The sequence below is a fragment of the Ailuropoda melanoleuca genome, chromosome 16, assembly GCF_002007445.2.
Source record: "Ailuropoda melanoleuca isolate Jingjing chromosome 16, ASM200744v2, whole genome shotgun sequence".
Classification (NCBI taxonomy): domain Eukaryota; kingdom Metazoa; phylum Chordata; class Mammalia; order Carnivora; family Ursidae; genus Ailuropoda; species Ailuropoda melanoleuca.
In genome coordinates this window covers 25,288,031-25,301,318 of record NC_048233.1, presented here as the reverse complement: position 1 = coordinate 25,301,318, position 13,288 = coordinate 25,288,031, and the positions used below count along the sequence as shown (strand labels likewise).

The window sequence follows — 13,288 nt, the reverse complement described above, 5'->3', positions numbered from 1 at the left end:
TCCAAGGAGGACCATAGGGACTGGGGGAGATGTGGCTTACAGAGACACATTTGATCTGGGTGGGATTTCAGATGACCCGGGAGTCTGGCAGTTTACTTTAGGGCCTGCTCCTTTGCAACTGCTGCTTTTCCACACTTTCTGGGTTTAAAGAAGTCTTGAGCTGGTGCAAGTGATACACTCTAAGGGCGAGACAGTATCTGAAAATAGTTAAAAGGATGGCCTCTAGCCAAACTACTTCTGTTTTAAAAAGTTGACTTCATCTTTTCTTGGCTGGGTTGCTCCGAATCAAGTAAATGTAGACAAAGCTCTGGGTGAAATGTTATCATACAGTGAGCACCCTGTGTGCATAGGCTGTAACTGTTACCAATGATTTGGTTAGCTCGTTTGTAGATCAGGTTAGAATTTGAAAAACTCATCAGGACCTCGAAAATAATGGTCGTTCTTTAAATGAGATCTCTTCTTTTCTACCCTACTCTATCTCTATAAAAAGGTGTAGGTTTGTGTGTCTGTGGAGAAGGTGAGTTCAAGGTGTTGCTACCTCAAGGCATCTTGGATTGGAACCTATTTTGACAACCTCTACCCTAGGATAGATTAACGTACAACCATTAATAAAATTATCCTCTGTTTTTTTAATAGGTACTATAATATTTAACCAAAGTACAAAATTGTAGTAACGGGAATAACTGGGAACAAACACCACTGACTCTTGGTTAGCATACCAAGTAGAGCAGGGGGATGCAGGTGTCCCAGAGTAGTGTGTTTGCAAGCATTCAGTGTGCTATGGACATCAATCAGATGGGGGGGAGGGATAACTGGCAGATAGGGACAAGTATTTGTGATAATCACCATTCTCATCTCCTCTGGCCTTTTACCATCCCATAATTGTTCCAAAGCAGAAGTACAGGGTGTTAGGTTAAATGCCTCTAGACTTCATTTTAAGTGATATTTCGTTTTATTAATTTTCACAGAACCAACCCTACTAATGCCTGGATTTTGGGTTTTTAGCATCTAGAACTGGTGAGAGAATAAATGTCTGTCATTTTAAGTCACTCAATTTGTGGTACTTTGCAACCCTAGGAAACTCCAGTCTCTGCTTCTGTCTTCACGTGGTGTTCTATTCTCTCCTCTATTTTTAAGATTAAAAGCACCGCCTTTTAGTCAGATGGATGTGGGGATTTGAATCCAGGCTCTGTTTCTTTGTGATCTGGAGAAAATCCACCTAACATCTATGGGCTTCAGTTTCATGGAAAATGAGAACAGTAATATCTTCCTTAGGGCTGTTGTGGTTAAGTAGTTATGTTGCAGTAGGCAGAATATAAATGGTGGCCATTGGAATTAAGCTCATGGTCAGTACAGTGTTGATTTTTTGCTCTCTCCAGTTTGTATATTCTAGTACGACGAATTACAAGATCTATACCATACAAATTTAGGGACAAAAGAAGTATGAATCTTTATGAAATTAGTTTATATTCAGAGATTTCTCAATTTCTGGGCAAGAAGTTGAGACTCATGTCCTCACCCTGCCTTCCTGTGCTTCCTGTCTTTTTGTCTTACTGTCTCCCTAAGACATTAGTGGACAGATATGACCAGAGTAAGAGGAGCCAGAGAAATACTTACTGTTTTCCCAGGCATCAAGTACAATTAGGTTCATTCTGTATTAAAAGTTAACTCCTTTGTAATGCTGTCAGCAGGCAATAATATGTTTCATGCAGCGTAAACAGTAAAGCATGTACCTGTGAGTCACTAAGAATTACATAATTTTTTAATTGGAAAAGTTCTTAAAAGTGCAGTTGCTCACTTAGGATAAACATCTTTTCTTCGGCTTTTACGACCAAATTATGGCCCCACAAATTATGTAGCCAGTGTTTGTGGAATAATATTAAATATTAAGGGTTTTTATAATGGGTTTTTATTATATCTAGAACTCAATCCAGTAGGTTTCTGTCAGAGAGCTACTTTTAGTCAAAACTAACTTCTTTATAAAAAAGTGAGTGAACAAAGTTTGTCTACTCACAGGCATGGTAAATAGACAATATCCGGGTATGTGAATGGACCTTGCAATCTAAGTATCTGTCAAAATAGTATTGCTTAAATATATTATGGTGTATACATACAACAGAGTACTACGTGGACACATGGAAACCAAATTCTGGTTGCACATTAGAATTATTACCTGAGGAGATTTAAGAAAAATTGTCTAGGCCCTCACTCTGAAATGCATTGAGTTATTGTTTTTGCTTTTATGTTCCCTAAGTGAATCTAAATCTGCAGGCAGGACTAAGAACCATTGATGTCAGCCTTAAAGAGGGTAATTAAAACAAAAAACAAAAAAAAGGAAGCCTTGTGGCTCAGTCGATTAGGTGCCTGCCTTCAGCTCAGGTCATGATCCTGGGGTCCTGGGATTGAGTCCCGCATCGGGTTTCTTGCTCAGCGGGGAGCCTGCTTCTTCCTCTCCCTGCCACTCTCCCTGCTTGTGCTCTTTGACAAATAAATAAAATCTTAAAAAAAAAAAAACATATAAATCTATTAGCATGGAATATTGTCCACAACATATAGTTGTTTTTAAAAATGCAGGTTGTGGATAAGATTCCATTTGTGTAAAATTTTCTTAATATGCAGTACATGTTCTGTAAGGTAAACAGCAAACTGTAGAGTGGATGTGGAGAGAGGAGGTGAGACTCCTGAAGGCTTAACTTTCTATACTTCTGTACTTTTTTACAGCAGAATGAAAATTTTTTTAAAAAACACAGTATTTTTTAAATCAGCAAAAGCTTCACATTTTTATTTTCATGAAAAAGGACATGTCTTTGATTTATATCTTCCAGCTGTTTAGAACATGAATATTTACAGTTTGTATGAGAGTCTTCACAATTTTCGTTAGTTTACAACTTAGTGTGTAAGATGTTACCACAAGCATCGTCTTTGTATTAGTTGAACTCATTCCCACTTACAGATAAGAAAACCAAGAGTTAAGTCACCAGACTCTCCTATTAAGACAGTTCAACTCAAACCCACATGTGATTTCAAGATGGAAGTTGTTTTTACTGTACTAACTGCCTTCTTGATAGCTTCCTCTACACAGTATTGCTACAGATAGGGGTCCCTATGTGCCAAGGAAACACTAATTGGGTGTTTGGGTGCCTTCCAGGCACATTCAAAGTGTGTGCCTTTATTTCTTCCCTTGCATCCTTAACATTTAAGACGTTTAGAAATATAGAATTCTAATTGTGATATATCTCGTACCTTTCATCCAATCATCAGCAAATGCTGTATGCTTTACCTTCAACCCTTCCTAGATGTGACCTCTTCACCCCTCCGCCTGTACCACTTTTATCCGGGCCACCCATTTCTCTGTTATAATAGCTTCCCAGCTGCTCCCGTGGGCTCTACTTTCACTCTTCCCTCCCTGCCACCCAGCAATCAAGTGAGGTGGTGGGTTTTTTTTTTTCATGTCATCTGTCATACTTCCCCTTTATTGGCATTTCTGGCTTTTTTTTTTTAAATATTATGTTAGTCACCATTCAGTACATCATTAGTTTTTGATGTAGTGTGCCATGATTCATTGTTTGCTTAAAACACCCAGTGCTCATTGCAATATGTGGTTTTTAAGTGTAAGTCTGATCAAGTCATGCCTGTCCCTTGATCACTTACGAGAAAATCGAGTCCTCACGAGTATGGTCTGCTTGTATTATTTGTTGACGATTTCTATGATCTCGGCTCCTATCACTCTTCCCCTGGCTCATTCGGCTCTGTTCACACCAGCTTCCTCTGCTATGCTTCACACACATCATTTCAGGCCCTTGACATTTGCAGTTCTCTAAGCCTAAAACATTCTTTCCCAGATTTATCTGTACTAATGCTCTCCCTTTTCGTTCAGATCTCTGGTCAATTATCCCCTTCTTAGAGGTCTTCCTTAACCACCCCATATAAAGTAGCACCTCCTTCATCCTCTATCCCTTTATCCGTGCTTTATTTTCACATAACACCTGATATATTTTTTAAGATTCATATATTTATTTATTGTCAGTCTTCCACCATTAAAAGAGAAACTGCCCAAGAGTAGGGACTTTGTTCTTTTTACTGCTGAATTGGGAGGGTGTAGGACGGGGCCTAACATAAAATAGGCTTTTACCAATCATGTGAATGAATCTTTCATTTACATTCGTAAGCATTTTTTGCTTGTTAGTTTTCCTCCCTTACAGTACTATTATAATTCTACTCAGGCTTTTAAGCAAAGATAGTTTTTATAAGTGAATACACTTTACTTACTGCAAATGCTACACAAATGTTAATCATCATTACAAGGGATTGCTATAGGGGTCACTGTGTTTAAAGCATAGGGAAATTGGACACTCCAGCAAGTCCCAAAGTGAATCCTACCACGAGTCTGTGCACAGAGAAAGCCAATGCAGATGAGATGGGAGTAAGGGCAGAGCTTAGAGGAAGAGGGGGGAATGAGGTTTTGCTTAGGAGTCCTAAAGCGAAACTGGTATTGTCAACGTAATTAAACCTGTTCTGTGGTCTCACGCACCACCTTACCCCGCCCGCCTTCCACCCACAGCAGTAAAAATACATTTTACACTTTCGAGTTCTAGACTTATTAAACAAAGACGCATTTTTTTTTTAGCAAATCAAACTTCAAGGCTGACTTTATTATCCTCTCCTCCCATTCTGATTATTGAATAAATAAATTTTCCCTGCAATATGGGCAGGGTTTTTTCCTCTCTGTCCTCATGTTTTGACCCAGGTGATCATTTTCTTTCAATGGAGAGTGGGTAGAAAAAAAAAATCCCATGCTGGCATGATGCAAGTGGATGAGCTTGCCAACAAAAATAAAATATTTTTCCTTTTTGCCTTAGGCCAGTCTCATTAGGCACATCCAGGTCAGAGGATGCTGATATAAACTTTGCCCACCTCTCTCAGCCCGTCTTTCTTACTCAGACAGTTTCCAAGCAGCTCTCTGATGGAGACACAATCTTCAGTTTCCAGGATAAACTGTGCCACGGCCTTCCGTCCTGACAGCTGGCCCTGCACGGTCTCCCTTTTGATGCTGTCCAGGACCACTCCTCTGATGTCTTTGGGCTTACCTGGCACCCCAAAGATGATAAACAGGCCCAGACAATCCTCTCCTATCAAGTTACAGAATTCTTCCAGCTTATCAAATCTACTTCTCTTCCTGGAGGGCTCCTCTGCCCTGGATTCCGGAGGTGCGAGGTGACAGGGCTTAGGTTCCACGGGAGGAAGAGAAGACATGTGCAGAGTTTGCACTGCCAGCTGAAGCCGGATCTGCTTCTCGGATCCCCAGAAGGTCCAAATCCAGTCCGCCCCAAACAGTACAGCTTGGTGCTTGGTCATCTTGGTGGTGGTGAGCCACTCGTCAACTCCCTTGTCTTGGCAGAAAGTGACAAAGTGGATTAAGAAGATCTCATTCAGAGTGTTGGAAGCCGGGCACAGATTGCTCAGAGGATCTTCGAATCCAAGATACTCCTTCACTTTCTGAGCTGCATGGACTATAGCCTCGCTGACAACCTCACAGACGCTGGAAACTTCTTTGCTGTCCGTCAGAGGCAACTGTTGCGATGGTTTTTGCCCCATTTTCTCTGCACCCAATCAATAGTGCTTCCAGAGATGGAACATGTGAAGCTCATTCAGAATGACTTCTTCAGAGTAAGAGTTTTACAACAAAGTCATGTCTGTTCATGCGGTCCCGGTTTTCCGACTCAATGTCGACGTGGCGTAGCTGAGTGTATATACACACAGCTAAACAAACATGTTGGGTCTCCCTGTTTGCCAACGAGGTGTGTTGTATTCTTACAGATTTCCTGTTGGTTTATTAAATTAGAGATGATTAACTCTCACCAAAAACATCTGTTCTTCTCTAGGGCTAGTCACTCTAATGTTTGGCAGTCTCTCCCAAGATAGGTTTCTGCTTTTCAAATTTTATTTAAATTAAAAATAGTATTTAGTTCTTTTTCTTTTCTTTTCTTTTTTTTTTGTATTTAGTTCTTTAAAGAACCATATGCCTCCTTCTTAAGACTAACTTCTTCGACTTTGCTGGCAAGTCGTTTCCCTTGGCTTTTCTAGTAACCCCTCTGCCATGATTCCTTACCCCCCCAGCCCAACTGCCGATTTCCTTTCCCACAGAAATTCCTCAGAGTCCTCAAATTTCTACCTGTTGATTTATGCTATAACCCTCCCCCTAATAAATTTATGGGAGTTTGCAAATTATAAAGCATTTCTGTCACTGTTCTATATATCAGAAATAAAGCCTACTGGGTATTCTAAACAAACATGAATAAAGCAACAGACCATAAAAACAGGAGACAATTATCAACTGACTTTATTTCTTTTCATATGGTAATACCAGCAGTGTACAATGTTTTGTAAATAAAATATATATCATCAAAAAAATTTTAACTTTATCACATATCATCAGTTATGTTACACTGCCCTGAATAAAGAATATTTGGCATCTAACAGTCGCCTGGTATTTTTTTTAACCAGGTTTGAATAAGAAATTGTTTTTCAAATGGTGACATATGTTCACATTAAAATAAAATACTAATACATGAGAGTCCAATACAGTTACCAAACAGTGAATGGTAGGGAGCAAAAGACTATTATTAGCATCAGATCATTTTAGTCAGGAATAAACAGTCATTTGGTATTACAAGCCCATGTTGAAAAGCTTGGTAACCTGCTAATAGCTTGCAAGATCACACCACTGACATTCAAATATAATTTATAAGCAAGTCCACTGGCACATACTGAACTACCCATCCTCATGCCAATTTGTGAAAACCTGTCTTTACCAAGTTGGCTATCGTGAGAAGTGATTGTAGCAGTGAATAAAAAATAGGATATTTTTCGAATACCCCTAAAAAAATGATAAACACTGTAAGTTTTTGCCACAGCTATTTCCTTTAGAAATGCTATCTGGCCCCTCTGTGATAGAAAAACATGAACTACATTTTCTCATCACAATATAGCCATTCTAAAACTCATTTCGCAGCCTCGGCGTTATCGAACTCTGAGACTAAATGTTCAGACGAATATTCAGCTTCTTAACAAAATCCCGCTCATTGATAGCCTGAGAAGTGTACAATTAATAACTGTAGGTACATTGTTAGTATTTTGATGTAATGATATATTTAGCAAGAAGGAATATAAGCAGCTTAATACTGTAAAGGTTTTTGTTTTGGTTTCTTCAGAAATTGTTTCTACAAATTCGGGGGGGAACTTCTGAATGCATTCGAGTTAATAGTATTTAAATGTCCCTGGAGTTCTTCCTTTTGAGGTAAAAGGATCCAAGGTGAAAGCTGAAGCTTTTTTTTAACTCTTCAACAATTGGGGGAATGTGTCATCAGAGAAGGGGTATTTCATATATCCTAATTAAGTTGGGATGATCAATATTAATATCATTAAAATTCAGTTGTGGAGAAGGAGAGATCATCCCAACCTTTCCGAGGACCAGCTGGCATAGGACCGTTTTGATCACTGTATTTGCTTTCCACCATCTTCCGTATGTCACAAAATAAAAATTCTATTTTCTATGTACTAAATATATACACATATTTAGAAAAATATATAAAATAGGACAAGAGGAGGCAAGTGGAGGTGCGGCTGGCGTTTAGCGAGCACACTGCACGCCTGAAGCAAGTCCACATACTAACTTTGAAAGCGTGTAATGTCCTGCTGTGACTGCTGCAGTGCTGTCACACAGACATGACAAGATCACTCACCCACTGCTTCCCACTTCCCAAATCCTGCGGACTGTTGAATGTGAACGTGAAACGCGGCAGTAAAACACTCGTATGAAATGCAACACTTTAAATATAATATATCACAGATTTTTACATTAAATAGAGGACAGAATATTACACTCTCATTCACCAGTGTCTCGTTTTTCATGGCATCTTCAGAATAGGCACACGCCCCCCAGCCTTCCATTTCCACTTCTGAGAAGGTGGAATGATAAACCCAGTAAGGTCTGCTGCTTGTTATATCCTCTGGGAGTCGTTTGCGAAATCAGGTGGGGAAGAGACGAGGGGCTCCTCATGCTCATTCAAGTCCTATGATTAAACGTTGGAGTCCTCGTCGGTGATGCTGGCGCTGGGGGAACGGGCGGCAAAATCCCGAAACATGTCGTCCTCCTTTAACATGTGCTGGAAAACAAGGAGACGTGGGTCACTCACCCTGGGAGCCAGAAGCTCGGCACCACACATCCTCCACNCTGGGGGAACGGGCGGCAAAATCCCGAAACATGTCGTCCTCCTTTAACATGTGCTGGAAAACAAGGAGACGTGGGTCACTCACCCTGGGAGCCAGAAGCTCGGCACCACACATCTTCCATTNCTGCTGCTTGTTATATCCTCTGGGAGTCGTTTGCGAAATCAGGTGGGGAAGAGACGAGGGGCTCCTCATGCTCATTCAAGTCCTATGATTAAACGTTGGAGTCCTCGTCGGTGATGCTGGCGCTGGGGGAACGGGCGGCAAAATCCCGAAACATGTCGTCCTCCTTTAACATGTGCTGGAAAACAAGGAGACGTGGGTCACTCACCCTGGGAGCCAGAAGCTCGGCACCACACATCCTCCACTAAACACGCAGTCCTTTGGGGTTATTTTTAAACATTTTTTTAGAATACCATTTTATTTTTTTGTCTTATTATAATTTTTAAAGATTTTATTTTTAAGTCATCTCTACCCCCCAACGTGGGGCTCGAACTCACAATCCTGGGATCAAAAGTCGCGTGCTCCACCGACGGAGCCATTTTAACATTTTTTTTTTTTTTTAAAGATTTTATTTATTTACTTGACAGAGATCGAGACAGCCAGTGAGAGAGGGAACACAAGCAGGGAAAGTGGGAGAGGAAGAAGGNTTTTTAAACATTTTTTTAGAATACCATTTTATTTTTTTGTCTTATTATAATTTTTAAAGATTTTATTTTTAAGTCATCTCTACCCCCCAACGTGGGGCTCGAACTCACAATCCTGGGATCAAAAGTCGCGTGCTCCACCGACGGAGCCATTTTAACATTTTAACTTCATTTTACAGACTTACGGTTAGATTGTTGATGCCTTCAGAGAATGCTCCTATCTGTCTCACTGTCCCTTCTGAATCCTCCATCTGCAAAGAACACACCATCACATGACCTACTCGTGTGCGTAATTTCAAAGAAAGTATAGCAAAATGAGCAAAAGTCTAAGAAGAAATAATGCAAGTGATACTGAATGGGATGGGAGCAACAGAACACTTCTGATGATACCTCCTGCGCGTGCAGCAACCAGCTAAAAATGAGACGAAATGACACTTTNACATTTTTTTAGAATACCATTTTATTTTTTTGTCTTATTATAATTTTTAAAGATTTTATTTTTAAGTCATCTCTACCCCCCAACGTGGGGCTCGAACTCACAATCCTGGGATCAAAAGTCGCGTGCTCCACCGACGGAGCCATTTTAACATTTTAACTTCATTTTACAGACTTACGGTTAGATTGTTGATGCCTTCAGAGAATGCTCCTATCTGTCTCACTGTCCCTTCTGAATCCTCCATCTGCAAAGAACACACCATCACATGACCTACTCGTGTGCGTAATTTCAAAGAAAGTATAGCAAAATGAGCAAAAGTCTAAGAAGAAATAATGCAAGTGATACTGAATGGGATGGGAGCAACAGAACACTTCTGATGATACCTCCTGCGCGTGCAGCAACCAGCTAAAAATGAAACGAAATGACACTTTACTGGCACATACAGCCGAATGCTCTGATGTTGACAATGACATCAAAGGATTGGTGACTAAAGGGCAACATTCAAATCCATGACTTCGCACTGAAAAGACTAAATGAGCCGTATANATGGGATGGGAGCAACAGAACACTTCTGATGATACCTCCTGCGCGTGCAGCAACCAGCTAAAAATGAGACGAAATGACACTTTACTGGCACATACAGCCGAATGCTCTGATGTTGACAATGACATCAAAGGATTGGTGACTAAAGGGCAACATTTAAATCCATGACTTCGCACTGAAAAGACTAAATGAGCCGTATATTTTTTTTTTTAAAGATTTTATTTATTTATTTGACAGACAGAGAGACAGAGAGAGAAGGAACACCAGCAGGAGGAGTGGGAGAGGAAGAAGCAGGCTTCCCACTGAGCAGGAAGCCTGATGCAGGGCTCGATCCTAGGATCCTGACCTGAGCCGAAGGCAGACGCTTAACGACTGAGCCACCCTGGTGCCCCANTTATTTATTTGACAGACAGAGAGACAGAGAGAGAAGGAACACCAGCAGGAGGAGTGGGAGAGGAAGAAGCAGGCTTCCCACTGAGCAGGGAGCCTGATGCAGGGCTCGATCCTAGGATCCTGGGATCATGACCTGAGCCGAAGGCAGACGCTTAACGACTGAGCCACCCTGGTGCCCCGAGCTGTGTATTTCTGACTTGATTTAATACACAGATTTCCTTAATACCGAGACAGTATAATGTAGGTGAATAGCCAGGCTTTCAAGCCAGCCTGGCAGGCTGGAATCCCAGTTCTTCTGGCAGCTCTTCTGTCTTGGGTATGTTACTTAACCTCTCTGTGCCTCGATTTCCTTCCCTCTAAATTGAGGATAACAAGGTTCTGTTATGTTTTACGGTCACCGTGAAAGCTGATACATGTTAAGGGCTGAGGATAGTGCCTGGAATGTAGTAAGCAACCTGGAAGTTGTTAACTATTATTTTCTTACTATCTTCATTTTCAGGTATTAGAGGAAAAACTGATTAGTAGACACAGTACATCAAGTTTCCATTTAGTGTTTCATTGCTGGAGGAACTTTAAATAAAATAGACATATCGTGTTGCCTTTACCTGCTCTAACCGGTCCAAATCATCTTCGTCATACAGGTGCATGTCCAATCCAGGTTTAAATCCTTTCTTGGAGGTACTTCCTGATGCCTGTCCCAATTCCATTGGACAAACATATTCTTCCCCATCTTCCTGTTTCTTCTTTCTCAGATTCCCAAAATTGCTGAAGGTAAGTTTCTTTGGCTTCAAACAAAAAGCAAACATCCAGGGATTTAATAAAATTCATATGACAAAGGATTGATAACATGCATAATTCAATTATTCACTCCATCCACAGAGAAAAGCAACTGGATGACTTAATTGGTGTGACAATAATAAAAGCATCCTGGATGTATGACTGATACACCCAAATATAATAAATGATCCCTATTATGAATCTCAGAAGATTAAGCTTGTTCTCCTTATTCACACCAATTAGCTGGGTAGTCACTGTGATAAGCAAAAAATGCCAAGAGCCTTAGTTGTGATGAAACAGGACTTAATGCAATGATATTTCTCAGGGATGAATCCAATTTTGCAAGGTTTTCCCATCTAAGATCAGGAAAAGAAAATGGTCCTGTGTTTTTTTTTCGGGGGAAGCTCTGGTTATCCTGTATACCTGTTATGCTTCCATAACAGAACTGTTGGCTGCTAAAGGAATCCTCACTCGTTTGGAGAGAGAACTTCCAGTGATACTTGGAAGAGAAACTCCATCTTAGTCACTGAATAGTCCTGAGACTATCTGCTCAGCAGATGGTGACCAGGCTGATGCTGAGAATTTAATAGCACAGAGTCTTTCAGAAGTTTCAAATCTGGCACATCTTTCAAGGGAGAAAGGGAGCTAAAAAGAAAGTGTTGGGCAGGTAGAGAAGGTAAAAAAAAAAAAAAGAAAAAGAAAAAGAAAGAAAGAAAGAAAAGAAAGAAAAGAAGGAAGGAATAGGAATATATGTATATAAAGAAGTTGGTACAAATTTGCGGAGGAGTTGATAAACCTTATCTCCACATCAAGTTCGTTGAGAAAACAGAGTCAGAAGAGTTCACAGAAAAATGACTTAAAAGAAGAAAAAGTAATCTGAATTTGGTATGACCCGTGAATCTGGGTAAATCTGGAAACAGCCATTCTCTGCTGGTCTATGTTGAATCATTGAAGTATCTTTTTCTAACTTGCAAGACTAGTCAATTGTAAGCCGGACAAGTTGAATCTGTATGAGAAGAAATCCTCCTCTTATACTGGGTTTATCAATAGAATATTTGAGCNTGAAGTATCTTTTTCTAACTTGCAAGACTAGTCAATTGTAAGCCGGACAAGTTGAATCTGTATGAGAAGAAATCCTCCTCTTATACTGGGTTTATCAATAGAATATTTGAGCAATCAATATTTGAGCCCAAGTTGTGGACTCTCTGCATTGGCAACACATTGACTGCATGCCAACGTCCTACTCTTCATTACTGTTAACTCTAATGAAATAAATGATTTGAGCAAAGATTCCCCCAGAAAGACACTTGCAAAAATGCATTTTCTTAATTACTCTTAAAGATGCACAGACCATTTAACCTATCCACAAGACTCAGTAAACTCCAGAAAATGGGATAGTCATGTCAAAACCAAGCCCCAGCTTTAGTTTTTGCTTTAACCAATTATTAGAAGACACAAGCTTGAACCAACCTTCACTTTGGCAGTGGCTGTTAGAAGTACATAATCTGGTAACTCCATGGCATCACGCTTTTGGTGCTGGGCCTCAGCACCGATCAGAAGGTTGAAATGAGTGGCCAAATGTCTTCGCAAGAGGGTCTTACTTGGTGGGATGTTCAATAACTGAGCCATTGTTTCTACATTAAAACGAGGTTCTAGAACCTGTAAAAAAAATTCACAGTTAAGGCACCATATATCATACAGGTCTGCACTGTGTTTTATAATTTGCCAAGCTCCTTCATTTAGTCATCACCAATGGTCCCACAACAGCCCAGAGAAACAGACAGAGCATGGACTTCGACCTTCAAGCTACACATCTCTATTTTGCCGAAGCTAGTGAGAGGTAGAGCCGTTCCTGACACCCACGCATGCCAGAGTTAGGGCTCGTAGCTCTCTGAAGTGGAGCCTTTGGGAGGCAACTCCTTACGTCAATGTGCAGAAATATAATCTGCATGTTGCAGGTGTTTCAAAACAGGATCATAGGAGAGCCAGTGGCCAGATGTCACCCAAGATAAAAGACAATGAACGAGAAACGGGTTTAAATCTGATCTAGCCTTATGGGATACAAATAAAAAATACGGGAAAAAATCCTCGGAAAGTAAAGACTCACTAGAAACGGTACAGGAGGGTTCAGTTTGATGNGTAAAAAAAATTCACAGTTAAGGCACCATATATCATACAGGTCTGCACTGTGTTTTATAATTTGCCAAGCTCCTTCATTTAGTCATCACCAATGGTCCCACAACAGCCCAGAGAAACAGACAGA

General features: G+C 40.4%; 2 protein-coding genes across 13 annotated transcripts in view; both read right to left on the bottom strand.

Annotated features, from left to right (window-relative positions):
- Positions 1-2,469: 2,469 nt before the first annotated feature.
- Positions 2,470-8,202, bottom strand: REP15 (RAB15 effector protein). The gene has a single exon (XM_034645941.1). It carries the CDS (start codon positions 5,593-5,595, stop codon positions 4,885-4,887), a length of 711 nt encoding a protein of 236 aa, XP_034501832.1. The 5' UTR covers positions 5,596-8,202; the 3' UTR covers positions 2,470-4,884.
- Positions 8,203-8,373: 171 nt separating this feature from the next.
- The window catches only part of PPFIBP1 (PPFIA binding protein 1), a 193,313-nt gene continuing 188,398 nt past the window's right edge, over positions 8,374-13,288 (bottom strand). For 7 of the 12 annotated variants that reach the window (XM_034645934.1, XM_034645936.1, XM_034645933.1 and 4 more), the window contains 4 exons: positions 12,496-12,684; positions 10,854-11,033; positions 9,062-9,127; positions 8,374-8,530 (listed from right to left, as the gene is read on the bottom strand). In XM_034645934.1, the coding sequence (XP_034501825.1) occupies positions 8,444-8,530; positions 9,062-9,127; positions 10,854-11,033; positions 12,496-12,684 (522 nt within the window). In that variant the 3' untranslated portion in view covers positions 8,374-8,443. Of the gene's footprint in view, positions 8,531-9,061; positions 9,128-9,490; positions 9,557-10,853; positions 11,034-12,495; positions 12,685-13,288 lie in introns of all 12 variants that reach the window. The other 5 variants (XM_034645939.1, XM_034645938.1, XM_034645928.1 and 2 more) reach the window with 1 other exon arrangement.

Excerpts from the sequence above, each read along its gene's own strand:
- REP15 (XM_034645941.1), bottom strand. The coding sequence starts at position 5,595 with ATGGGGCAAAAACCATCGCAACAGTTGCCTCTGACGGACAGCAAAGAA.